The sequence below is a fragment of the Marmota flaviventris genome, chromosome 6, assembly GCF_047511675.1.
Source record: "Marmota flaviventris isolate mMarFla1 chromosome 6, mMarFla1.hap1, whole genome shotgun sequence".
Lineage (NCBI taxonomy): Eukaryota > Metazoa > Chordata > Mammalia > Rodentia > Sciuridae > Marmota > Marmota flaviventris.
In genome coordinates, this window is record NC_092503.1 from 97,310,583 (window position 1) to 97,337,741 (window position 27,159).

General features: G+C 35.3%; 1 protein-coding gene across 4 annotated transcripts in view; it reads left to right on the forward strand.

The window, feature by feature from the left end:
* Rab23 (RAB23, member RAS oncogene family) overlaps nucleotides 1-27,159 on the forward strand; it is a 31,538-nt gene continuing 4,379 nt past the window's right edge. Inside the window, exons 1-7 of one of the 4 annotated variants that reach the window (XM_071613294.1) lie at nucleotides 1-254; nucleotides 2,320-2,424; nucleotides 8,113-8,332; nucleotides 10,582-10,667; nucleotides 24,014-24,170; nucleotides 25,684-25,766; nucleotides 26,583-26,675. In XM_071613294.1, coding sequence (XP_071469395.1) covers nucleotides 8,178-8,332; nucleotides 10,582-10,667; nucleotides 24,014-24,170; nucleotides 25,684-25,766; nucleotides 26,583-26,675 — 574 coding nt within the window. In that variant the 5' untranslated portion in view covers nucleotides 1-254; nucleotides 2,320-2,424; nucleotides 8,113-8,177. The remainder of the gene's footprint in view (nucleotides 255-2,319; nucleotides 2,425-8,112; nucleotides 8,333-10,581; nucleotides 10,668-24,013; nucleotides 24,171-25,683; nucleotides 25,767-26,582; nucleotides 26,676-27,159) is intronic. The other 3 variants (XM_071613296.1, XM_027938186.2, XM_071613297.1) reach the window with 3 other exon arrangements.

Sequence of the window (27,159 nt, forward strand, 5' to 3'; positions counted from 1 at the left end):
CCCCAGTTGAGGGGAGTCGAGTCTCCCGCGCCCCGCCATCCCCGGTGGAGCCACCGCTTAGCCATTCGATCTGAGACCTCAGTGCTAATAAAGTTAGTTTAAAATCCATAGTCATTTTTAAAAGAGAGAAAGAAGGTGCGAGGCAGTCGGGCGGCCCCCCTGGGGAGCTGGCGCGTTGGGAGGCGGTGGCGGTTGCGCCGCGACCAGGAGGAGCCGGTCGAGCCGGCCGGCGGGTCCGCTGCTGGCGAGGGACGGTGAGTAGCGGCTCGCGCTCCGGGGTAGCGTCGCTGCGCTCATCTGCCCTCTCCAGGGCCGCCTGAGGTTCTCGGCCTCCGCTGGGGAAGGACCCGCTTCTCTTGGGGTCCCGGGAAGCGCCTTGCGCCGAGCTGCGGAGAGGGGCGTGGGGGCAGGGGCCTCCAGGCCCGGCTCCCATCCCCCCCTGCTGAACACAGAGCCCAAGTTTTAGGGAGGAGGTGGGGGGCCCGGCGCCCATTCTCAGTTCCCAGCGGTCGGATCTGTGTGGGCAGCGGTGCCAGAGATTACCTTGTGGGCGGGAAAGAGTGGGGTGGAGCGAGGCGCCGTCTCCCCACGTCCATCCCTCCGGCTGGCTGAGCATCCAGCTTCTTGCAGTCCCCCAGCCCCAAATGGAGAAAGGGGTGGCCCAGCCGGGCGACCCACCAGCGGGGGACCTAGAGTGCCGGGTTAGGTTTGCGCGGGAGGAGGGTCCAAGGTCTGCCCTGGCTGGGCTTTCAGACCCCTAGTCTCCCCGCAGTGGGGGCCCCTCCTTAGCCGCGGCCCCACCCTTCCCTAGTTTCTCGCTCCAACTGCTAGAATATGAATGAGCCAGACTGTACTGTTTCATTGACGCTGGCTGCCACAGAATTTCTTTACTCAGAGATTTAACTACAGTAGTTTCCAGGAATATGTACCCGAGTGTGAGAGAGTTAAGAATCAGGAGCTAGTGAAGTGGCGGTGGGGTCCAAAGTAGGCTATTTACTTCTCTAGTTTTTACATAACTTTCTAATATGTTATGTTCTAGGTAACTTCATTGACTCTAGGAAGTTTTTAATTACAAGTTGTTAACGAAAAAACACTTTTTGATCAGAGTTGACGAATTCTTTTCATTTCTAATTAATTGTTTGGCCAATTAATTTTAAAATTAAGTTTGTAGGGAAAGGGTGTTTACATAAAAGCATTACTGTCAAGGTTTTAATTATACTCAGAATTCGGCTTTTCTAAGGACATCATTGTTTTGATGTAGGCTTTTAAGTTTGTAGTGACTGAAAAATCTCAAGAGTTATGTTAAGATCTGCTTTCACTTTTTTCTTTCAATTTTATTTTTGAAATTTATGGTAAAATTGACTTTTGAGGAGGATGTAAAATTATGTGAATTTTAGATTCATGTAACCACTACTACAGTCAGGACATAAAGCAGTTTTACCACCTGTTATTCCTTTATATCTCACTCCTTACCCCTAACTCCTGTCAATTACTGTTCTTTTCCAGAATGTCATTTAAATTGAATCATTAGTCAAGGTCTCCCTGCAGGCTGGTCTTTGAACTCCTGGGCTCAAGTGATCCTCCCATATCTGACTTTTGTCAGTAATTTTAAGTTTGCCATTATACCTGAAATCACTTGAGCCTAGACATTTTTTTTCTGACTTTTTTTAAAATATATTTTTAGTTGTAGATGGACACAGTATCTTTATTTTATTTGTTTATTTATTTTTTATGTGGTTCATGGAATTGAACCCAGTGCCTCACCCATGCTAGGCAAGCGCTCTACCTCTGAGATTTGGTAAATTGTAAAGTTATACACTCAGTTGTGTAGTGGAATCTCATTGTGATTTTAATATGGCTTTAACCAACGCCCAAAGATGTTGAATGAGACCTTTTGATACTGCTTCTTTCACTAACCATGATGCTCTGAGATCCCTCCCAAGTTGTTTCATATTAGGATAATTTTTTTTCTTTCTTTTGTGGTATTGGAGATTGAACCCAGGGCCTGGTGAACTGAGTTACATCTCCAGCACCCCCATCTTTTTTTTTTTTTTTCTTATTGGATACAGGGTCTCAAATTGCCATTGTTGGCTTTGAATTTATGATTTGCACTACCACCACATCCATCAATTATTAACGCTTTTCTTTCTTCCTTTCTTCCCAGTAGTATTTCCTTAGCTTGATATGTCACATTCATCTACTCATTTATACATCCATCCATTAAAGAACATTTAGGTTGTTTTCAGTTTTAGACAGTTATGAATAGAGCTGCTATAAATACATGGTACAGATTTTTATGTGAACTTTTCATTTTTCTAGGGTAATGCTACCTGTGAGATTTTAGGATTATATTATGTTTAACTCGTTGACTGTCAAACTATTTTCCAGAGTGGCTGTGTCATTTTGCAGTCCCACCAGCAAAAGGTGAGAATTCTAGTTTCTCCACATCCTTTCACATTTTTCCCAGTACTTGACACTGTCTTTTTTTTTTTTTAAGGAAGGTCTCCCTGCAGGCTGGTCTTGAGCTCTTGGGCTCAAGTGTTCCTCCCATGTCTGACTTTTGTCAGTAATTTTAACTTTCCCAGTCTGAAATCACTTGAGCCTAGACATTTTTTTTCCTCTGAGTTTTTTAAGTTGTAAAGTTATACACTCAGTTGTGTAGTAGTATGTCATAGTGGTATCTCATTGGCTTTAACCAATGGCCAAAGATGTTGAATATCTTTTGATATGTTCATTTGATATGTATACACTTTTGGTGAGTTATGTAGCCAAGTCTTTTGCCCAATTTTTGAGTTGTATTCTTATGTTGAGATTTGAGGATTCTTTATATGTCTGGTTACAAATTTTATGTCACGTGTTTTGCAAATGTTTTCTCCCAGTCTTTAGTTTGTCTTTTTGTTATTGTGACGATTTTAATGTTACTGAAGTCCAGTTTATAAGTTTTTCCTTTAAATGTGTCTTTTGGGCATTATGTCCAAGAACTCTTTGTCTAACACCAGGTCAAGAAAATTTTCTTCCTTCTAAAAAAATTTGTTTGTTGTTAAAGTTAACAGTTTTACATTTAGCTTTGTGATTCATTTTGAGTTGTTTGTGAAATTTAGATGAAACTTTTACTTTTTTGCATGTGGATGTATAATTGTTTCATCACCATATTTTGAAAGACTCTCTTTTCTCCATTGAATTGCTTTCCCCACCTTTGTCAAAATCAATTGGTTGTTTTTGTGTGGATCTATTTTGAGCCCTCTGTTCTGTTGCATTGATTAATGTACTTTCCCTTTGCCAGTATCACACTTTCTTGATTAAGTTAGGTTTACAGTGTCTTTAAATTAGGCATTATGATTTCCTTCAATTTTCTTTCTTTTTAGCTATTTTAGTTCCTTTGCCTTTCCATATAAGTTGTAAAGCTAGCTTGTCTGGGAAATCTTGTTGATACTTTGATTGGAACTGTATTAAATCCATAGATCAATTTGAGAATTGCTGTTTTTTTTAACATTTATTTTTTAGTTATAGGTAGACACAATATCTTTATTTTATTTTTATGTGGTGCTGAGGATCAAACCCAGTGCCTCACACATGGTAGGCTAGCACTTTACCTCTGAGTCACAACCCCAGCCCCAAGAATTGCTGTTTTTACTTTGTAGAGTCTTCCAATCCATTAACATGTTGTGTCGTTCTATTTATTATTATGTTTAGTAGTGTTTTGTAATTTTCAGTATACAGATCCTGTATGTTTTGTAGTTTTTAGGGTTTTTTTTGTAATTTTTTAAAATTTTGGGAGCTTTTATAAATCTGATATTTTAAATTCTTTTTTCAAATTGTACATTGTTAATATATAAAAGTATAGTTAAATTTTATGTGTTGCCCTTGTATCCTGTGACCTTGCTAAACTTACTAATATTAGTTGCAGGGTGTTTTGTTTTCTTTTGTTTATTGTTTTGTAGATTCTTTGGGATTCTTTGGATATTTCTACAGAGACAATCCTGTCATTTGTGAATAGAGACAGTTTTATTTATTTTCTAAATTTAAAAAAATTTTGTTGGCTGTTGTACTGGTTAGGATTTTGTGTATGATATACAGTAGTGAGAGTGAACATCCTTACCATGTTCCCAGTCTAAGGGAAAAGCTATTAGTCTTTGAGAATTAAGTATGATGTTAACTGTAGGTTTTACGTTTTCAATGCTCTTTATTGGGTTGAAAAGTCTTATGGATTCTAGTTTGCTGGGAGTTGTCCGCCCCCCCCAAAAGGATGTTAAGTTGATATTGTCATGCACTCCCGCCCCCCAGCCTAATGTGGTGTATTACATTAACTAATTTTCAAATATTAAACCAGCTTCCTTTCCCAGAATAAAGCCCATTTGGTTGTGGTGTATTGTTATTTTTATATTACTCAATTCACTTTAATATTTTGTTGAGAAATTTGCATCTTTGTTCATAAGAGGTTATTTGTCTATTTTTCTTTTTGGTACTTTTGTGTGGTTTCAAGATAATGTTGGCTTCATAAAACGAATTGGGAATTGTTTCTCTCCTCTGTCTATTCTGAAAGAGATTTTTGTCATTGGTTTTAATTTTTCAAATGTATTATGGGGTTCTCCTTTGAAATCTCCTGAGTTTGAAGATTTTTTTCCCTGAATTTTAAAGTTACAAATTTAATCTCCTTTATAGTTATAGAACCATTCAAATAATCTTATTTCTTATTGTGTAAGTTGTGGTAGTTTATACTTTTTGATCTCCATTTCATGTAGGTTGTCAGATACAGTGTGAAGAGTTGTTTATTTTTATGTCTGAAATTGTATTATTTGAAATATCTTTCTGGTCTCTGCCATTTCATCCTTGATATTGGTAATTTGTGTCTGCTTTTTTTTTTCTTTATTAATCTTGCTAAAGATTTGTCATTTTTATTGAACTTTTTCCAAAATTAGCTTTTAGTTTTTTAAAATTTTATTAATTTCTGTTTTTTATTATTTTCTTCCTTTTGTTTGATTTGGGTTTATTTTGCTCTTTTTCTGTTTTCTTGAGGTGGGAGCTTAGATTGGTTTTTGAGTTACTCTTCTAAGGTAACTCTGAAATCTGTTGTGTCTTACACATTTTCATATGTTGTTCTCTTATTTTTATTTTAAAAAAATGTTTCTAACTTCTCTTTAGATTACTTTGATCCATAGATTGTTTAGAAGTATGTGCTTCTGGTTTCAAATGTCTGGAGATTTCCCTGTTACTTTTCTGTTAGTGATTTCTAGTTTGATTTCATTGTGGTCAGTGAACATACTCTATGTCAGTGAACATACTCTATATTGAGGGAAGTTGGTGAAAGTTTTGCCTTTTTAATAGGCATCTTCTAACACCACCCCAGCAAGGAAAGGGACGTACAGGTGAATAGAGATGACAACTGCTGGATGGGGTGGATGTCTAGGCTCCCCATATGATGGTGGTTTGGGGTTGAGGGTCCCTTCATGACCTCCTAGTGGGGATGAAAGTGGTGGCTCTTCAGTTGGTCTTCTCTGATATCACCTCATGGGGGAATTAGGTCACATCATTATATTTCTCACAAGAGTATGTTTTCTGTCTTGCTCTTGCTAGGCTGCACTTTTTCTGGTCCTTTGGCTAAAAAGAGTAGACTTTTGTTGGGTCTTTTTTTTTATCAGCATTTCTTGATTATTGGTGCCTCCATCATCCAGTCTGAGATATATGAGAAACTCAAGGAAAATTCACGACTTTGTTCCTTATATCCTGTGGTCCATAGCCAGGTACATAGCTAGTCTTCCTTCTTCTTCTTCTTCTTTTTTTTTTTTTTTAGAGAGAGAGAGAGAGAGAATTTTTAATATTTATTTTTTAGTTTTCCGCGGACACAACATCTTTGTTTGTATGTGGTGCTGAGGATCCAACCCGAGCCGCATGCATGCCAGGGGAGCGCGCTACCTCTTGAGCCACATCCCCAGCCCTGTTTTTTTTTTTTTTTTTTTTTAATTTTGACACAGGGTTTCACTAAATTGCTGAGGCTAACCTCAAATTTTTGATCCTCCTTCCTCATCCTCCTGAGTCACAGAGATTATAGGTATATGCTGCTGCACCTAGCTCCCTTCTTTCTACTTTTTAGAACCTTATGTTTGTTTTATGTATAATATCCAGAGTTTTAAATTATACATAAAATTAATGAATAGGGAAAGAGATGTCTAATCTTTTAGAAGCATATCTCTGAAGTATATATTTTTAAAAGGGTAAACTATGATACATTTTGTTGTAGCTTTTTTATTATTATTATTTTAAACTTCATAATCTTTTGGCATAAATAATTATTTAGGTAGAGAGAAGGAAATTGCCTTCCAAGAACTCAACTGGTGTGAGATAAAGCTAGATGAATAGGGGTCAGGGCATGGTAGGAATTTTTGATTTTTACTGTAAGTGTCCTGAAGACAGACCTTTTCATAGAGTAGAAGGGTGGTGGTACTTGATATCCAGCTTGTATCCTAGACCACTTAAATCATATTCTCAGAGAAAGGATCCAAGCATTAGTAATTTTTAAAGTTCTCTAGGTTATTCCAGTGTATAGTCAAGGTTTAGAGTCACTAGCCTAAGGTTAACAGTTATATCATTTGTCTAATTATAAAATCACTTGCCTATTTTGAGTCCTTCAAAAAGCAAATGTCAGGAAGGAATTATAAGCATAAGAGAGTTATTGGCGGAAATGCAAAATGATCAAGAGGAGTCCTTCAGACTGCAATGCCAGTTTGATGCCTGTGAAAGGAGAAAGGAGGATTGAATGGAAAGAGCCCCAGTCTGCGGCTGCCAGAAAACCTCAACCAGTTTGATGGGGAGACCCTGCACAAAAAGGAATCCCACACTGGGCAGAATTGGCCTGACTCATGTTGGGCATAGTTGTCCTTCCTGTTTGCTCTTCACTTGGGGAGAGTATGGCCTTAAAAGAAGTGGGTAGTGCAATAGATCCTAAGGAGGGTGTGGTGCCTGCACACTCAACATAGCATCTCTTTTGAAAGGATAATTAAATTGTATACTTCTGTGCTCATTTTAAAATTTCAGAATTGCAGGACTAGTGCTCTGAGATTTCTGATGAATTATATCACAGACTTAGAGCCTCTACTTTAGCAAGTACTGACAGGTGATTCTTATGATCAGGCAAGTTTGTGAAGTACCAGGGGCAATTGCTGAGACTCTACTAAGGACAAAGAAAGGAATTTTCTTCACATTTCAGATTTGTTTTGTGTAGTGGTTGTATAAAGAGTTTTCAGTTAAAGTAGTTAGAATATAATAAATACGGCAGGGGCCTAACTAGTAATTAACTGTAACTGGTCCAAAACTAAAGAAAGAATATATGGTATAAGATTTGTGTAGACCAAGGGGTTGTGAGGTGGGGAGGGAGGGGGGAATTGATTATGAACAATATCCAAGTGATATTGGCCGAATTATATTGTTATATTGTGTGTATGTATGCATATGTAGCAGTAAAACTCATCATTAATGTACTACTATAATGCGCTAATAAAAAAGTGTGAAAAATTAAAATAAAAAAATTGTACAGGATTCATTGTAAACCTTTCTTTGGGGTGTTTTTCTAGGGATGCTAATTATTACCTATAAGGTTAAAAAACATTTTTATCAGATTTTACATTTGCTACCCATTTGGTGTAATACTGTGGGGGTATTTATTATGCTACATAAAACTACTAAGTTTTGCATGTTTAACTTTCACTATGGTAAGTCCTTTATATGTATCCATGATCAACAACACTGTGAGGTAGATTTTATTGCCAGGATACAGAAGCTTAAAGAAGTTAGGCAATAACTTCACCAAGAGTACATTACTAGTAGTAAGTGGTAACTTTAAATCAAGCCTCAGTTGCAATGCCCATAGGCTTGGTCTGTATGAAACAGAATGCTATGTAGAATTAGGCATTTGTTGATATATGAATGTCATGCATTGTGCTGTTGATGTGGTATCAAAAATTATTGTGTTCCAAAAAATTTATCTAAAAGAGGTAGAATGAGACCCTAGTCTTGGAAATTAATTCTTGCAGTGTTATTTATTGATAAAACAGTTATGGTTTATTTTATTTTGTACAATTTTTGTGTCATAAAGAATAATTTCATTTTAAACTACAGGTGTGAAAGAGAAGTTCTGATCACTTGGAATTGCAGTTGGTACTGAAACCATTTCTACTTCAAAAATGTTGGAGGAAGATATGGAAGTGGCCATCAAGATGGTGGTTGTAGGCAATGGAGCAGTTGGAAAATCAAGTATGATTCAGCGATATTGCAAAGGCATTTTTACAAAAGACTACAAGAAAACCATTGGAGTTGACTTTTTAGAGCGACAAATCCAGTATGTAGTTGACTGCTTTATCCCTTTGGTTTTGAGTTGTGAACTATATCCAAGACTTTCATTGTAGTAATAGTAACTAATTATAGTAGTCCAAGGTTAAGCAACCAGTGGCAGTGACTCATGTGACAGTTGATGGTCATTTCCAATTATTCATTAGCATATATATCTTTATCCTTGTTTTTCCTTTCATCTTCTTTTCCTCTTTCTCTTGTTTTTTCATTTTTACTGTGCTCCCTTTCCCCATTTTTTTCTTATGTTTTATGTTTATTAGTGATAACTTGAATATTTATTACATAAAATGGTGATAGACTTTAAACAGATTTTTGTTTCCTATTTTATTTAGAAGGAAAGTTACCTGTCTCAAAATAAAGTTTTCATCTCTTACATTACAGGTGCCTTTTGTTTAGAATGTCTCTTCTCTTTTTAAAACTGGGCAATACTACTTAGAAGTTAAGGAAATAATAATTTGCTTTTATTTTAAAGGTATAAGAGAAGACAGATTTGGGAGGATTAAATTTGCCCATGAAAAGGAAATCCTACTTCAGGAAATCCAGTTGAATTTCTAAAACACCTCAGTAATAGTTTTTGTCATCAATCTTGATAACTTTAAAGACTGTTTTAGGTTGTAGGAGACAAAAGAAAATAAGAACATTAAACATCTGATTCATTGGCCTAGATACTAACATCAAGTAAAGATAACTGTGTTTTATCATTTTGAAAATATTTTTTTAGTTGTAGATGGACAGAGTACCTTTTATTTTATTTTTATGTGGTGCTGAGGATTGAAACCAGCACCCTCTGTGTGCAAGGTGAGCACTCTACCACTGAGCTACAACCCCAACCCTGTGTTTATTGTTTTAAAGATGAATTTTTAATCTGTTCTGGGATGCTTTTTTGTACTTCCATATTTGCTTGCTTTCTTGGAACATATTTTAAGAAGGTTCCTTTTAAGTCTTGATGGTGTATATTTCTTGTACTTATTACCTGAAGCCAAATTAATATTTTAAGTATATAGTTGATCCTCATTATTCGTAGGTTTTTATTTGCAAATTCATCTACTTGGTAAAATTTACTTGTAATCACAAAGTAAGTACTTGAGTGTTTTTGTAGTTATTGTGGACATGTGCAAAGCAGCATATGGGTTACCCAACATGTACCTTCCTAGCTGAGGTCAAACCAAGGTGTTACTTTTCTTTCTTGTTTCAGTTCTCACACAATAAACACTTGTCTTTTTTGTGTTCCTTATAATGCCATATTTTTCACATTTTATGCTTTTTTAAAATTTTTTATTTTTTTAGTTGTAGATGGACATAATCTTGGATTTATTTATTTACTGCTTTTTTGTTAGTGATATTACTGTTTAAAATGGCCCCTAGGTATAGTACTGAAGTTTGTATTGTATTGAAGGTATGATGTGCCTCATGGAGAAAAATACTTGTGTTAGGCAAGCTTTGTTCAGCCATAGATAAGAGTGTTATTGGTCTACAGTGCTTGCTATTGGATATTAATTGAACATTAATGAATTAACAATTATATTAATAAGTATCTGTACTTAAAAACACATATAAAATAAGGTGATGAAATGTAACTAGGGGGTCTCAGGAACCTAACCCTATAATTCCCCTAGGAGTGGTGTGGTTCAGTGCTTATTTGGTGTTCAAAGTGATATTATGGGACTGGAGTTATATCTTAGTGGTAGAGCACTTGCCTAACAAGTGAGAGGTCCTATGTTTGATTTCCAGCACTACATACACACACAGAGATACAAATATATATATAGTGATATTTTAGATCATAGCTCCTATAAATAATGAGAATTAACAATATGACAAAGTAGAGAAAATTTTTTAGTTGGAGGGTAATAAGCAGGTAAGCTGCTTTCTCTTATTCTCATTCTATCACTAGGGCATCAGAACCCATTAAAATGGTGTAGTGAGAGAAGAATAAACACAGGCCTAAGGAAATTCCCCTTTGCCAATACTTCCTAATCCCAGAGTCACTACCATTCATGACTATTGTTGAAGGAGAAAAGTGGGAGATAAATCCAAATCATATGTAAAGCTATATAGCTTTGCTTTCACTATTGGCAATAGTATCAACATTTAAAAATACTGAACTCATAGACTTTTTCAGAGTGAAACTGACAATGTAGTTTTAATACTTTTGGATGTGAAAAATAAAAATGTACACAAAGCTAAGTTACAAAAAATATTTTCATTCATATGGAATAAATTAATCTCTCCTTTCAGAGTTAATGATGAAGATGTTAGACTAATGTTATGGGATACTGCAGGTCAAGAGGAATTTGATGCAATAACCAAAGCCTACTATCGAGGTAAAATGTGAGACTTATATTTTTTGCTTGGTGTGTTCTTTAAAAATAAATAAATAAATAAATAAATATATATATATGTATATAATGTTTTTAAAATATTTGTTTTAGTTGTATGTGGACATAATAACCTTTATTTTTATGTGATGCTGAGAATCGAACCCATGTCTCACGTGTGCTATGCAAGTACTCTACCGCTGAGCCACAAGCCCAGCCCCATACACACACACACACACACACACACATTTAATTGTAGTTGGACACAATACCTTTATTTTATTTACTTATTTTTATATGGTGCTAAGGATTGAACTCAGCTCCTCACACATTCTAGGCAAACACTCTACTGCTGAGCAACAACCCCAACCCCTTGTTCTTTTGGCTGAATAAAAAACTTTGCTCTTTATGTTTCCCACATAAGGATTTCTCTTTAAGAATAGTTAAAATAGAGCTGGGAACACAGCTCAATAGTAGAGTGCTTGTCTAATATACACAAAGCACTGGGTTTGATTCTCGGCAACCCCCACCACACACACACACATAAATAAATAAAAAGAATAACTAAAATAATTTCAAAGTATTTCTTAAAAATCCCAGTTCATTATTCTTTTTTTTCTTACATACATGACAATAGTGGAGTGCATTACATTCATAATCTTTTTACATTCCAATTCTTAATACACCTTTATACCACAATTTATCAAATCTGTTTGTATATATGGTATGTTGACACCAAATTCACATCTTCATACATGAATTTTGTATGATGACCGTCTCCTTCCACTATCCTTGCTATTCCCCTTCTTCCTCCCTTTCCCTCCCACCCCTATTCCCTACATCTAGAGGTAATTTTTACCCATGCTCTTCCTCCCTACCCCACTTTGAGTCACCCCCCTTATATCAGGGGTTATTGGGATTGGCTAACTTCACTTAGCATAATCTTCTCTAATGCCATCCATTTCCCTGCAAATGCCATGATCTTATTCTTTTTTAGTGCAGAGTAATATTCCATTGTGTATAAATGCCATATATTTTTTTATCCATTCATCCACTGAAGTACATCTAGGTTGGCTCCACAGTTTAGCTATTGTGCCAGTTCATTATTCTTCTAAAGATCTTGTAGAGTGTCAAATAACACTTCATACTGTAGATAGCTTATTTCTGTCTTAGAATTATGTGACTCCTATAGATAAATCAGACTGAATCAAGACAGAAAATATTAAATGTCTACCCTGACACACAAAGAAATTACTATACTTTCAGAGTGAAAACTTAACATATAAAAAGTAAAGCCCCTGAAAATAAGATGGCATTTTGCTTAATTAAAAGTAAATTACACAGTAATTCCTATTAGTGCAGTGCTAAAGAATAGTTCAGAGAAGTGTTAAGTATACGTGGAGAGGAAGGAGCCACAACAAGAGAATTTAAGGTTTTAAAATATAAGCTTAAATTCCTAAAGAGAGTTTCAATTGAACTTATAAATGGAGCTTAGTGTCCTTTAATATTGCCTATAAAATTTTGTCCTTTTGGAATTTTAAAATTTGCATTTTCACTTTTTCAGTACTGCCAATTGAACCCAGGGCCTTGGGCATGCTAGACAAGTGCTCTACCACTGAGTTGCATCCCTAGTCATTTCTTTTTTTCATTTTGAGACAGGGTCTTTGTAAGTTTTCCAGGTTGGCCTCAAGCCTGTGGTCCTCCTGCCTCAGCCTCCAGAGTAGCTGGGACTAAGATATGTGCTACCATACTTAGCCCTTTTCTTTCAGAATTTAAAAGGACATTTTCAGTGTTCTTCCAACTCACTGCCAATGGTTTCTGAAATGCAAAACAATAACTGAAAGCTTGATCTAGTATCATATAGCATGATCTTTTTTTTTTTTTTAGTTGTGTTAGGACACAATACCTTTATTTTATTTATTTATTTTATGTGGTGCTGAGGATCCAACCCAGAGCCTTGCATGTGCAAGGCGAGCGCTCTGCCACTAGAGCCACAACCCCAAGCATGATCTTTTGATGCTTAATAAGGATTTGGTAATTCATATCAATAGTTGTTTAATACTCTGCATTTTCCAGATGCTGTTGAAGAGGTAAAGGGACAGTGACACATGAAACTGAGCGCTAAAGCCTACTAGTGCTGTGTTATAAACATTCCCAAAAGTGTGCCAGATGTGGTTTGCCTGTAATCCTATCAATTCCAGAGGCTGTAGTAGGAGGATCCCGAGTTCAAAGCCAGCCTCAGCAACGGCAAGGCGCTAAGCAACTCAGTGAGACCCTGTCTCTAAATAAAATACAAAATAGGGCTGGGGATGTGGCTCAGCGGTTGAGTGCCCCTGAGTTCAATCCCTGGTACCCCCCTCCCCCCAGAATGTGTGATATATACATGTGAGAGGAAGGAATCATGACAACATTTGCATAGCCCATGTTGGCTCAAGTGAATTCTAAAATGTAGGCTTAAATTCCTAAAGAAAGGCTCAATTAAACGTACTGATTTCCCTTTCTTCTGTGACATTTCCTCTTTGCCTAACCTTCTTGTTCTAACTAAAATTTGATTCATTTCCTAAAAATGCTGTTATCCCTGCTACCTTCTCTAGTGGAAGTTGTCTTCTTGCTCACATCACCACATCTTCATGTTTTTCAAAACTTGATGGATGTTGTTGCAGGAGTGTCTTTCTTTCTCATTTCTGTTTCCAAACCATTTCTCTTCTTTTTGAAACCTCAGCATCTTGAAATTCAGTCATGAGAGTTTTACCTACCTCCCTGGTTACCATGGTTTATCAACTTCATGCCTCCTTCCTGGTAACAGTGGTATCTGGATCATTTTTTTCCTTTAGAATTGTTCAGTTTATTTTTTGTGTGTGGTGCTGGGGATTGAATCCAGGACTAGGCTTACACTCTACCACTGAGCTACACCTCCAACCTATTATTACTTTCTGAAAATTCAATTTATTACTCATTTACTTGCCCTTCACAAGGTCAATGATCTTTTTATTACTTCTAAAATTTAAACCTCTATAGAGTCTCCCACTTGATGATTACAAGTTCTTATGATTCTAGCTTGCTAACTTTAATATCCATATTCTTTTAACTGTCCTTGAACTTGTTGAGAGCTTCTGTTCACTGACCTTACTACTCTTTTTTACTATAACTTTTCACATGATTTTACTTCTTTCCTTTCTCAACTTAGTTTTTCTCATTCTGTAAACATTTGCTTTAACTCCCTGCACTGCACTCCCTGTGTAATTCTTGTTCTGTAAAATGTTCAACCCAGTTAAACCCCACTATCTACCAGTATATATCCAAGCACTGAACCTTATTCATGAATATCAGGACCATTTTGACTGAACTTGAAGTTATGATCACATAGCTTTAATGAATATTCAGTGTCCACATACCTTTATACACTACTCAAGTCCCTGTTGTTATCCAAAAGAGATATTTATTTTATGCCTTCTCTTGCCTTTAATCTTTAGGGTCCCTTTCTTTTTTCCATTCTCAGATGACTTCCTTGCTTCATATTTGAGAAATTAAATGCAGTCAAATGAAAATTATCTTATTCTTGTCATTGTCAAATCATGTCCTTTGGTTAAACTCCTAGTAACCTCTTGTTTGAGAAATAGTTCAGGCATTTTAGCATGGTGTAAGAAGACTTTATAGTTGTGTTTCTCTTTGTGTATCTAGCCTCATCTCCTGCTGATTCCTCACATGCACTTTACTCCTGTGAAATCTCCAGATTATTTTTTCACAGTGCCTGGAATGCTTTCTTGTCACTTTTGACCTTCTACCTTAAAGTGTGAACAGCTCAGAAATCTATGAAACCTTTTATGGCCCCCACACCTGAAAAGATTAATCACTTTCTTTTGAGCTACTTCTTTATGATTATTGAATTTATCATCATATAGTGTTTGCATGTTTATCCCTAACAGACTGAGTTACTTGAAATTCTAGCTAATGGAGCTGCAGAGTTGTAGGGTTTATTTTGTTTTAGTTTTTGTCTTTTTTTTCTCATTTGCATAGCCCATGTTGGCTCAAGTGAATCAGTTGCTCTTAGGAGGCCAATTCATTTGGTTAATTTTTTTAATTGTATAAAAATTTTTACCTAACAGATATTTCATTCTGACTTTAAGCTACAGGCAAAATAGTATATGTACACATTTGTAAATATAAATTATTTCACTTAAAAGTATTTGCTCTCTCACTAGAAGCCCCAAGAAAGGAGGATAATATATGTTTTATTATTGGCTCTATGCCTGTTACTCAAGATTTAAAGTTTCCTTTAGCAAATGTGTATTGAGTATGTCGTGTCTTGTGTGTTCTAGGTAGATTGTAGGCATTGTAATCTAATCCTGCTTCCTGTTTTGTCTTGTATTTGTATTCATCTAGTAACATTTCTTGGAAATACATCCAAAAAGTTTTCCTTAAAGATAATGTTTTTTTCACATCTTTTTTTTAAAGAGACAGAGAGAGAGAGAGAGAGAGAGAGAGAGAATTTTTTAATATTTATTTTTTAGTTTTCGGCGGGCACAACATCTTTGTTTGTATGTGGTGCTGAGGATCAAACCTGGGCCGTATGCATGCCAGGCGAGCGTGCTACCGCTTGAGCCACATCCCCAGCCTCCTTTTTTCACATCTTAAATTTGTTTTTCTGTTTTAAAATCTACTTTTTAAATTGTAAAACTTAAAATGTATTTTATCTTAGTAATTAGAATGATAGCAATTTAAATAATCCCAAAGACTTTAGAATCAGTAATGAATTATCTGTTCAAAGTCTCTTAAAATAACCTTCCTTAGTTTTGATGAAACTGAAATAACAGTTGTATACAATGGAAATTCTACTGACTTCTTCGTTAAGGTCTTAACTTATTTGACATGTCACTGTACACAACTTGAAAGGGAATGTGTATATGAAATGGATTATCTGAGCAATACTTGAAAATAGAATAGGTATATTAAATAGCCAGTTTGAATTGGCAGTGTTAATGATTATTTGGATATAGTTTCATGCAAGTGCATAAACTTCTACTTTCAGATGGGATTTACCACTAATTTTATTGAAGTAGCTTGCTACTCTATTTGTAAATTCACACATATGATATAAAATATGTATCCTTGAGAAACAGGATGAATTCAGGCAGCTTTTGAATATATATCTTATTTTTTCCACTTCTGAAAATGTAGAATTATAGTAAATAACTGAGATCTAATAAAAACATAATTTCACTGATATTTAAAGTTGCCTTTCTAAATTGGTACCAAGGAAAATTGACTTCCACTGCCTACTCTGAGAAATAACATTTTAATTTTTTGAGGAGAGTGGTATACCTCATAAGTGTCATCCTAAGACTACATGTCACTGCTTACTATTCACTCTATTTACTCTGTCCTTAGAGGTTTGTTATAGTTTGGATTTGAAGTGTCCCCCAAAGACGAAAGTGTTGAGGGCTTGGTTCCCTGCTTAGCAGTATTCAGAGGTGAGGCTTTGAGGAAATGATTGCATCTCCAGGGCTGTAAGCATATCAGTAGATTAGTCAATTTGATATGTTAATCATTTGAGTGGACTAGAAATTGTAAGAAGTGGGACCAAGTTGGAGGAAGTAGGTCCCTGGAAGGATGCCCTACAAGGGTATTTCTTGTGCCTGGTGTGTTCTTTCAAGCTGTCTCTCTGCTTTCCTCCTTCCTTGCTGCTCTAAGTTGAGCAACTTTCCACAACCTTTCACCATGGTGTTCTGCCTCCCCTGAAACCTAAAGCATGGTTGGGGCTAGCTAACCATGGATTGAAACCTGAGAAACTATGAGCCAAAATAAATCCTTCCTCTTTTAAGTTGTTATTGTCATGTGTTTTGGTCACAGCTGTATAAAAAGCTAACTTATATAGCTTCCCATCAGAATGGCTTTATCATTGTGTATGGTTGCCAATTTGGATCTTGTGCACCTGTATTCATGGTGTAGGGTTGAGAATTATGTTATTACTACTTCAAGCTCTTAGAGTAGATTTTTTTTTTTTTAAATTTTTTAGTTATAGATGAACACAATACCTTTATTTATTTATTTTTATGTGGTGCTTGAGGATTGAACCCAGTGCCTCATGTGTGCTAGGCAAGCACTTTACTACTGAGCCACAACCCCAGCCCCTAGATTGATTTTTTTTGGTTTTGTTTTTTTGGTGCTGGGGATTGAAACCAGGCATGCCTTATCACTGAGCCACATCCCCAGCCCTTTTAACTTAGTGAGACAGGGTCTCACTAAGTTGCCAAGGGTGGCCTTAAACTTGGAATTCTTCTACCTCAACCTCCCAAGTTGCTGGGATTACAGGCATGTGCCATGGCACCTGGCCCTATTCATATTTTTTAATGGGGTTATTCTCACCATCTGCTTTACCTGTTTTTTTTCTATGGAAAAAATAAACAAAAAAAAAACCCAAGTATAAATACCTAAAATAGTAATTACATGAGATTTTCACTATTTTTTATTCTCCTTTGTTCTCTAGACTTTCTATATGAAATATATGTTCTTTTTTAAAAAATATGTATTTTTTAGTTTTAGGTGGACACAATATCTTGATTTATTTTTTATTTTTATGTGGTGCCGGTGATCAAACCCAGTGCCTCACACATGCCAGGTGACCACTGTACACTGAGTTACAACCCCAGCCCTATATGGATATTAGGAAAAGTGCTGTGTTATTTCCTTTTAAGGTTTTGACAATTTCATATGGGAGTATTATTTTTTTAGCCCAGTAGTTATTTTTGGAGAATACATTTGCCATTGTATACATATACTTTAAAAAAAAAAAAAAGCAAAACTGTGTGAATCTATAGTTATCCCCAATTAAAAGTTTAATTTAGAAATTAGGTAGGTACAGTGTTACATGCCTGTAATTCCAGTGATTCAGGAGGCTGAGTCAGAAAGACTACAAGTTCAAGGTGAGTCTCAGTAACGTAGGGAGGCCCTGTCTCAAAATGAAAAAAGGACTGGGGATATAGCTAAGTAGCCCTGGGTTCAATCCCTACCACTGAAGAAAAAAAAAAAATCTGGCCAAATGTAAAAACATGATTTAATTTGTGTATAAGTATAAAGAAAATGTTGGAACTATCTAGTTAAGTAAATCATTTGGGTCCCTGATGATTTTTTTAAAAGGTCCAGATAACTAAAAGTATTTTAATTTCCCATTGTAGTTTAGCTATTATTCATGCTTTCACTGATTTTTACTATAAGACTGTCCAAGTTTTTTATTATTTAGTTGTTTTGTTTGGATCATCTAGTTTATTGTATAGTTAATGTAGTTTAGTACTTTTTAGATCTCCACATATACCAGAATTAAAGAATGAGCCATCTTTATTAGTATTTATATTTTAATTTACTATGAATGATGTTTAAATTACTTCCCCCTGTATTTCACTTGGATTAAAAGGCTTATAAAATTTGGTTTCCCTATATTTAACAGTTTAACTCAAAGTTGCCCTAAGCTTCTAAATAAATGTCTGTTAAAAGCTTTTCTTAGCCAGGTACACACCTGGCAGAATCCCAGGTTCAAAGTCAGCCTAAGCAAGCTAGAGAGGCCCTAAGCAACTTAGTGAGACTGTCTCAAAAAATAAAAATAATAGGGCTGGAGATGTGGCTCAGTGCTAGAGTGCCCCTGGTTTTAATCCCTGGTGGTGGGGGAGGACTTAATAACATTACATTTTTTTAGCCAACTCTATTAAAATGACAAAGAGGGTGGGAAACTTAGGTCTTCACAATGCAACTTGAATTAAGGAAGAAACAGTGACAGTTTTACATAAGTTTAAGAAATGCTATATTGAACATTCTTTTATGCTTTTATTTGGAGTTCCATCAGAATGCTTTGGTTGCTGAAAACAGAAAAGCATTTTCAAATTTTATAACTTAAACTACAAACAGGGTATATTGATTTGTTTAATAGAAAAGTCTGAAAGTAGCATAACTTTTAATTGTGGTTTGTTTAGACTGCAACTTCACTTATTCACCTGGCTTTGCCTCCTCCCTGTATGGAATTCCTCTCATGTTGATTTTCTCCTTGACTGCAAGATTGCTACCATGAGCAATGAAAGCCACATGCTTTGTTTATATCCTTGGGGAGAGAAGGTTGCTTCTCACAACAATAGACCAAAAGTCTCAAGCTTTTCTCTGATTAGACCAGCCTTGACCTGATTACAATAGTCAAGGGAATGTGATTAATTGGCTTGGATCACCTACCCCACCTCCACAAAAAACCCCTCCTCCCACAGAAGTTAGGTTTAGTCTTCCTAAACCATATGGCATTATATATTGGGGGAAGATGTTCTTAGGAAGGGATGTCAGCTAGGCAAGTGATAATATCTACTACTAGTATAGATTGAGATAATAATGTAATTAGGAAGATGAGTTAAGATACAAATTTGGTGATTGAAAAACTGCTTTATTCAGTTTTATGACTCACTGATTTAAATCCAAAAAGAATTACTCATGATGCATAAAAATCAATAAATTAAAAACTTAAAAATTCTATATAATTTAAGAAATAACCAAAACCATTGCTCAGAGACATTATTTTATAGACAGGGATTGCTGGCTTAATTGTTCAGTGAGACATGTTGAAATATGACCTTATAATTAGGTTATAACAGTGCATGTATCATATTAAGAAGCTTTTTGAAATCCCAGATGATTTATTCTGGGTGTGTAAACTCTATATTGGCAGGTGCTTGTAACCCATGAGAATCAAGTGTAGGGGAGGAAAAACTTCCTATACCCTCTTTGATTCAGTGATCAGGGGCTTGCAAATTGAACTGGCAAATGATAGATTAGCAGATGAAAAAACAAAATTTAATCTAATGTGCATATAGAAATTCACAGCAATATGTGACTCAAGGAAGCATTTAAACCTGTAAACAATCTTAATAGGGGAAGGGGAGGGAAAGAAGGACACTTATAGGGAAACAAATGACTTTTTGGAAAGATAAATGGGTACTTAAGAGAACAGATGTGGGATGTGACAGTTCTGTGACAATGATTATTTGGGTATGTGGTGATCATAAGAGTCTCTTCCCTGTTCTAGGGATATATGACAATTGAGTGCTTTTTAGCAATCTCTTTTTTAATGCAGATAAGGGGTTCCAGGAACTCAGATTCCTTTTGCTTAAAATAATTTTCTGGACCCCTTCATAAGAATTCCACTGTTATTTTACTTTATGGCTAGTGCTGTCACCTGCTAAATATCCTACTGAACATAATTTTAAATGACCTCATGCTGGTGAAGGGGTGAGAAATCTTTTCCTTCTAACCCTCTAAAGTTTATGACCTGGGCCCCATGCCAAAAGGCAGACTAATAAGAGAAAAGCATACAGCTTTAATATATGTAATTTATATGACACAGGAACTTTCATAAGGAAATGAAGACCCAAAGAAACAGTTAAACTGTTTTTAATGGTAGGTTTGATGAAGAGTAGAGAGTCCTTGAAGAAAACTGATAGGGTAGAGTATGAGGTAAATGTAGTAAAGTGGGAGAAACTTGGCAAGACTTGTTTTGGAGTCCTCTTTGAGACCTTTCATCTTCAGAAATAAGGATGAAGGGCCCCTTTCAAGTGAGGGTCTCATGACCAGCCTGAAGGAAAGGTCAGAGGGTTCTGTGACCTGTTTCTGGAAAAATACTCCCAACAGTCACATTTTGGGGAAGCATGTTCTGAACTCCATCACCGTGTTAGATGATCAATTTCCCTTAGGAAATTGATTTGCGATCTTTGCCCTGCCATTTCATGGGAGCAGATTTCTTTCCATTTGCAGTCTGTCTTTGTCTTTTGGTCTTAATGCTGCACCTTCCTCGAGCTTGAATTGAAACACCACTAATCCAGACTGTCTTCCAGTTGCTGGGAACACATCAGATTCCTTAATTGATCTTATTGAAGTCCATTCTCCCCCCAAGGTTTGAGATAAAGGTGGCAATGATAGTACCCTCCTTCATCCCAGCCCATCTTCTTGGAAGAGAGAGAGGGTTTGGAGAATAGTACTTTCTCTTAAGAAATCTTTTACAAATTCTCTTTTCAACCCCTTTCTCAGTTAAAAAAGCAAAATAAAACAGAATTCTTGGAGTACTTGAAGGAATTTCAGAATTGTATAACAGGTTTGTGTTCATTTCCTTTGTGTACTCTAAAGTTAATGATCTCTTTTCTCATATACTTTGGAATCTGGTCTTTGTCATCTATTTTATTGTACCTCTGCCAAAATTTTGTTTTTTAAAAAGGGGAGGGCTGGGGTTGTGTCTCAATGGTAGAGCGTTTGCTTTGCACATGTGAGGCACTGGGTTTGATTCTCAGCACCACATAAAAAATAAATAAATAAAATGAAGGTATTATGTCCACCTACAACTAAAAAACATAATTCTTAAAGAAGGGAATCTTTTAATTTTTTAAAATTATATATTAGAAAGGGTCATTTGGTCATTAAGTACAAAAGAACCATGATGGATCACTGTTTGGCAGAGTACATTTTGTGTAATGGATAATATTCAGTTAGAGGAAATTAAAACAAATTGTCCAACATTTGTTAGAATTATTAGAACCATAAAAGTAACCCAGATTGTCTGTTGGTTCTTATTTTATCATTTTAGCAATATATTTAGGTTAAATTAGACAAGGTGGTTGTAGCATCTGATCTGAAGGCTTAGAATCATCCTGCCTTGGAGATTTGTGCATGGTTCTCTTTCCAGAGAGAGTTAATTGCTATTCTTAGGACTTATTTTTTTTTTTTTTTTAAAGAGAGAGGAGAGAGAGAGAGAGAGAGAATTTTTTTTTAATATTTATTTTTTTTTAGTTATTGGCGGACATAACATCTTTGTATGTGGTGCTGAGGATCGAACCCGGGCTGCACGCATTGCAGGCGAGCGCGCTACCGCTTGAGCCACATCCCAGCCCCTCTTAGGACTTATTTTTGACATCTTATTTCAGGTTTAACTTTTTCCGTTGCTCTGTTTTGGTTGCTTTTGTTGTGGGGTTTCATTTTATTTTGTTTTTGTATCTACATTACTTTTTTACATGGGATGAATTCAGTTTTCTAGTGTGATTTAATAATCATGAATTGTCTTATTATTCTTACAGTAATTGCCTTTAACTAAGACATTAACTGTCTTAGTTTGAGGTTACCCCCCCACCCCCCTCCCCCCTTTCCCCCTACTTTCCCCCACACTCCTTGATGCTAGTGGTTTATTTGGGATATGATCCAAGGAAGAAGAAGGGAAAGAATAGGGAAAGTGAGGCAGGAAAGGGGGAAAAATACAACAAAGAATGCTGATAATATCACTGTAGGTAACTAGGGGTCTGTCAGTTCCCCTGAAGAATCAGGTAGATAAGCCCCAGGAGGCTGGGGTATTTACTGGTCCTGCAGATAAACCTTTCCCCTGGAGACACTAGTTCCCTTTGGTGATCGGGCTCTTAAGAAACATCAGAAAAAGCCCTGAGGCAGAACAGAGAGCTACCTGCAGCATGTACTTGAGATAGGATACTAGCAATAGACACAGAACTGTCTTCCACAACTGTGGCCAAAAACAGAGGCTTGAGGGCCACAGGTGTTCACTGCATTGTTTATTTACCCACCCACCCCCCCCCCCCGTGATTATTTAAACATCATTTCAATATTACATCTTCTTCAGACAAGCATTTCAGCATGTTTTCACATTCCTTTAGTTTCTCCCCATTCTATCCCCTACTAAATAATTTAAATGTTATGGATATACTTTTTCTTTTTATCCTTTGGTCCTCAAGTTTTAAAAATAACATTGAACTTTTCATTCTTATTGTTCATATAAATCATTCTTACTGGTCACATCTTTGGCACCATCTGTTTAGATTTTTAAAATTATTATTATCATATATTTTTTCCTCTAAGAGGTTTTTTATTTTTGTTTTCCAAGTCTGAGACCTTGTATACTTGGAAATACCCTATTGTATCCTCAAATTGAAATGATAATTGGCTGGTTATAAAATTCTAGGCTTAAAGCTAACAAATAGAACTTTATAATAAAGAACAATTTCTTAAAATCTGATTAATGTTTTCTTATTTATAGTTTTAGTAAATGATACACTTCAAGTAAGTATACATTTATTTACGAATACTAATTTGGGGGGTTGTTTTAATACTGAAGCACTTAATAGGAAGAACTTAGCAATAGCCTCCACTCATGCTTAGATACCATTCTGTCTACCTTTTATGATAGAATTAAATACGTCATTTCGTGGTGTTCTAAAAAGAACATGTACAAGTTTTGGGAATACTTTGACAGTTTTTTTCCTTCTTAAATTCTGAGATGGTCTCAATTTCTCCCTGGATTTTATATAATTAATTCATTAAGTTTAAAACTTGTTCATAAACTATTTCCCATATGAGTCTTCTGCCTTTATAGTAATAGCAGACTGATGTTTTTCTTTCATTCTGTTCTCTTTGGCTTTCTACAGTATCCTCTCTGGTGATATATAAGCTATTTTTGTCTTAGGTAGCCTAGGCATGTCCTGAGTTGTGGTAGGAAATCTAAATACCAGAGGGATCTAGAAGGAGAAGTAACAGTAAGAAAACATGCCTGAATTCCAGGAAATTCTCTTGAGCCTAGGGATGATTTTCTTTTGTCACCTACACACTTGTTTCTGTCACCATGTTTCCTGAACCAGCAGCTAGTTTCTAAAACAGCTTGTTTCAGGAGGTTGTTGCTTAGTTTTAATTTTAGATATTATTGGCCTAAAATGACAATTGATAGTTACATGACAGTAATAGTTACATTATGGAAATTATGCAGTTAAACAGGATAAAAGCTAAATTAAGCCTTTCCTTCCTTTATCAGATGGATGGGTGGATATAAAGATACAGATTTTTTTTTTTTTTAAACTTCTGGTACTGGTTCTTAAATTATATTAGGATTACCGCTCTTTTTCCTAAAATAAAATAATACAAAATAAATTGATGACAAATTATATTTGTTTTCTCATATATTTTTCTTAAATCTGTGCTAAAAGAAAGAAATCTTAACAGGAAAAACTTAGCAATAGTCTATCATTCATGCTAGGTTTAACAGTCTCTTTAACTCTTACAGTAGAATTAAATATGTGGTATTATGTGGTGTTCTAAAAAGAAGAGTGTATAGTTTGGGGGGGGTATCTGGATACTTTAACATTTTTGGCAATTGTTCTTGATGTAAATTAGTTCTCTGAATTTGAAAATAATGTTTATGTTGAAAAATAAGTAGTGTTTCAAAGATGAGTTCAACATTGATTTTTACATAAAAGTTGTTTTGAATAAATTAAAAGTTGCCCCCACCCTGCATAGGTTTGTTTTATTAATGTAAATAACATTTTTATTTTGTGACCTTACAGGAGCCCAGGCTTGTGTACTTGTATTTTCTACTACAGACAGAGAGTCTTTTGAAGCAGTTTCTAGCTGGAAAGAAAAAGTAGTAGCTGAAGTTGGAGATATACCAACTGTGCTTGTACAAAACAAGATTGACCTTTTGGATGATTCTTGTATAAAGAAGTAAGATGGCTGCTTTTTGGGGAAAAGGGTATTAATTCTGTAAAGTTAAAACAAATTTTTGCTTAGACTTACAAAACTAAAATTTTTATATTTACTTAAGTTCTAAAGGTCTTAATTATTTATAGGCTTTAATTTACTTATCTGTGAGCTATTTGTGATTGGTTTATGTTTAAATGAGCATAGTAAGGTGATAATAAATAATAATACTAAACTGTACATTTCAAAAACCTGGAGGAAAGTATATTGAAAGTTTCACCATAGAGAAAGGATAAATGTTTCAGAAGGTAGATATGTTTAACCTGTACAACATTGTACAGAAAACATTTTTTCTATCTCAGTTTCTGTGGATCAGTAATTTGGGAGTGGCTTAGCTCAGTGGTTTTATGTTCGGTTATAGTCAATATGTTGACTAGTCACAAGCTTGAGAAATAAGCAGTGCTTCAAAGATGAGTTCAACACTGATTTATATAAAAGTTGTTTTGAATAAATAATAATAATAAAAGGTGCTGGAAGATCCATTTCTAAGATGGCTATCTTGCTGCAGGAGGCTTTAATTCCTTGCATTGTGGGCTTCTTTTTATGGCTGTGTGAGTATTCTCACAACAAGGCAGCTGTTTCCCCAGGGCAGGTGATTCAAGAGAGAGCAAGGCAGAAACCACAATGCTTCTTAAAAGACCTATTCTCAGAAATCACATACTGTCATTTCTATTGTATCAGACCAAACTTGATTACAGGGTAGGAAGAGGCTATACAAGAGTTTGAAGACCAGGAGCCATTCTGGAGCATGGCTACTAGAATTCTAATACAGCTAAAAAGGGTCCACTCTTACAGACTCAGCCATTAATAGGCTGACTTTGGCTGTGGGCAGCAAAGTTATTTCATGGCCAAGAATAATATAACAAGTTATTCAAAGTATAATTAAATCCAAACATTCTCAAAAAGAAAAGAGAGAAAATTAATTAAAATTCTACATAAAAGCTGCATTTGATGATCTATCCTAGCCATTCAAGAGGCTGAGGCAGGCCGATCTTAAGTTCCAGACTTCGGCGACTTTGTAAAATCCTGTTTCAAAATTTTTTAAAAAGGACTAGGGATTTAGGTCAGTAGTTAAGTGCCCCTGAGTTCAATCACCAGTACCCCCCATTCTAATTATATAAATAAAAGTGATATTTAATTATTTTAATTAGTGACTTTATAGAAAAGTGTCCTATTTACAATATAGATGGTTGGTGTTTATCCCTCAAGAGGAATGAAGCTAAAAATCCTGCTCAAGCACTGAGAACTTCACTTTAAACACTTTTATTTATTTGGGCATCAATATCAAGCTGATTTTAAAAAGAAACATGAACATTATCTGAAAGACCTGCTCCACCTCCCTATCCTTATTCTACTGTACCCTACCAATCTTAAGAAGTGTAATTTTTAAAAGTAACTTTTAAAAACAAGCTTTCAGAAGCTGCTGCTTCTCTCTCTCTCTCTCTCTCTCTCTCTCTCTCTTTTTATTGGTGTGCAGTGAGGAAGCTGAGGCTCTGGCAAAAAGGTTAAAGTTAAGATTCTACAGAACATCAGTGAAAGAAGACCTAAACGTGAGTGAAGGTAAATTGCATCTTTAAAAATATACATTGCAATAGGAAATTTGTTTTATTCTTCTTAATGTCTTTTCTGTTGTGTTGTTAGAAAAAAAAATTGAGAACGTTTTCTTTTTGTCACCTAACGTTAGGTAAAATTTAAAGACATTCTGCTTCTTTGATTTAAAAAGTCCTTGGTTATTTAATTAATGTCCTTGAAACTTATTCCCTATGGCAATTTATAGTGGTACTTTAAGTTTTATCATTATCTTTGAAAATTTAAGTTATAAATGTGTGTGTATGTATGTTTTTCATGCATACCTTTTAAAAATTACTGAACTGTTTTAGTACTCCTTGGTAATAGATATTTCATTAGGTAGTTACAATGACCTTAATTTGTTTAATAATATTTCCCAGTTTAAGAAAGTGAGATTAGAGAAAGAAAATTATGACTTTTCTCATTCCAGAATTGTCACTTATTAGATTGCAACTAGGTTGTGGCTTCAGTGTTTATTCTGGGTAGTTTCTTCACCTGAAAAACTAGACATTTCTTCAAGACTGAATCAGTTGGGTGTTGCTAAGTATTAATTGCTACTCATATATTTAAAATGAATAGCCAATGTCTACAAATAGTATTTCATTTCTTTACTATTTTCTAGTATTATCATTGTTCTCAGATATCCCTCAGTTAATTTTTGAAAGTTGAATTTTTAACTAGATTAAATGTCAATTTAATTTTATCTTCATTTAGTAAGTATAAAATTATAAGTAATATGAAATAATACATTTATTGGTATAAATCATATTGACTCTGTGTGTGTGTGTGTGTGTGTGTGTTTTCTAGTTTTTAAATACTTGGCTGAAAAATATCTTCAAAAACTCAAACAACAAATAACTGAGGATCCAGAACTAACGCATTCAAGTAGTAACAAAATTGGTAAGTACTCAGGAAAATTTTCCTCATGCTTACCTGATATTTATTCTGCATCCATTATTATATTTACTTTTTTATATATAATGTGCACATTTCTTTTAAAAATGTGATTTAAAAGTGTTAGATTAAAAATTATTAAATTTAAGAGTATCAGATCTCTTGTTAAATTGAGATGTAAATACTTTTTTATAAAGGTCTATCCTTTATATAAAGGAGCTTTATATTACTTGTTCTTTTCATTCTATACTTGTCTTTTAAGAACCTCTCTCTTCCTATCTTGCTTATTACCTGTTGATTATTTTTTCTTTTTTTTTTGTTACGGGGAGTGAACCCAGGGGCACTCAGCCACTGAGCCACATTCCCATCCCTTTTTTAGATTTTATTTCGAGATAAGGTCTTGCTGAGTTGCTTAGCGCCTTGCTAAGTTGCTGAGGCTGGCTTTGAACTTGCGATCCTCCTGCCTCAGCCTCCAGAGTTTCTGAAGTTA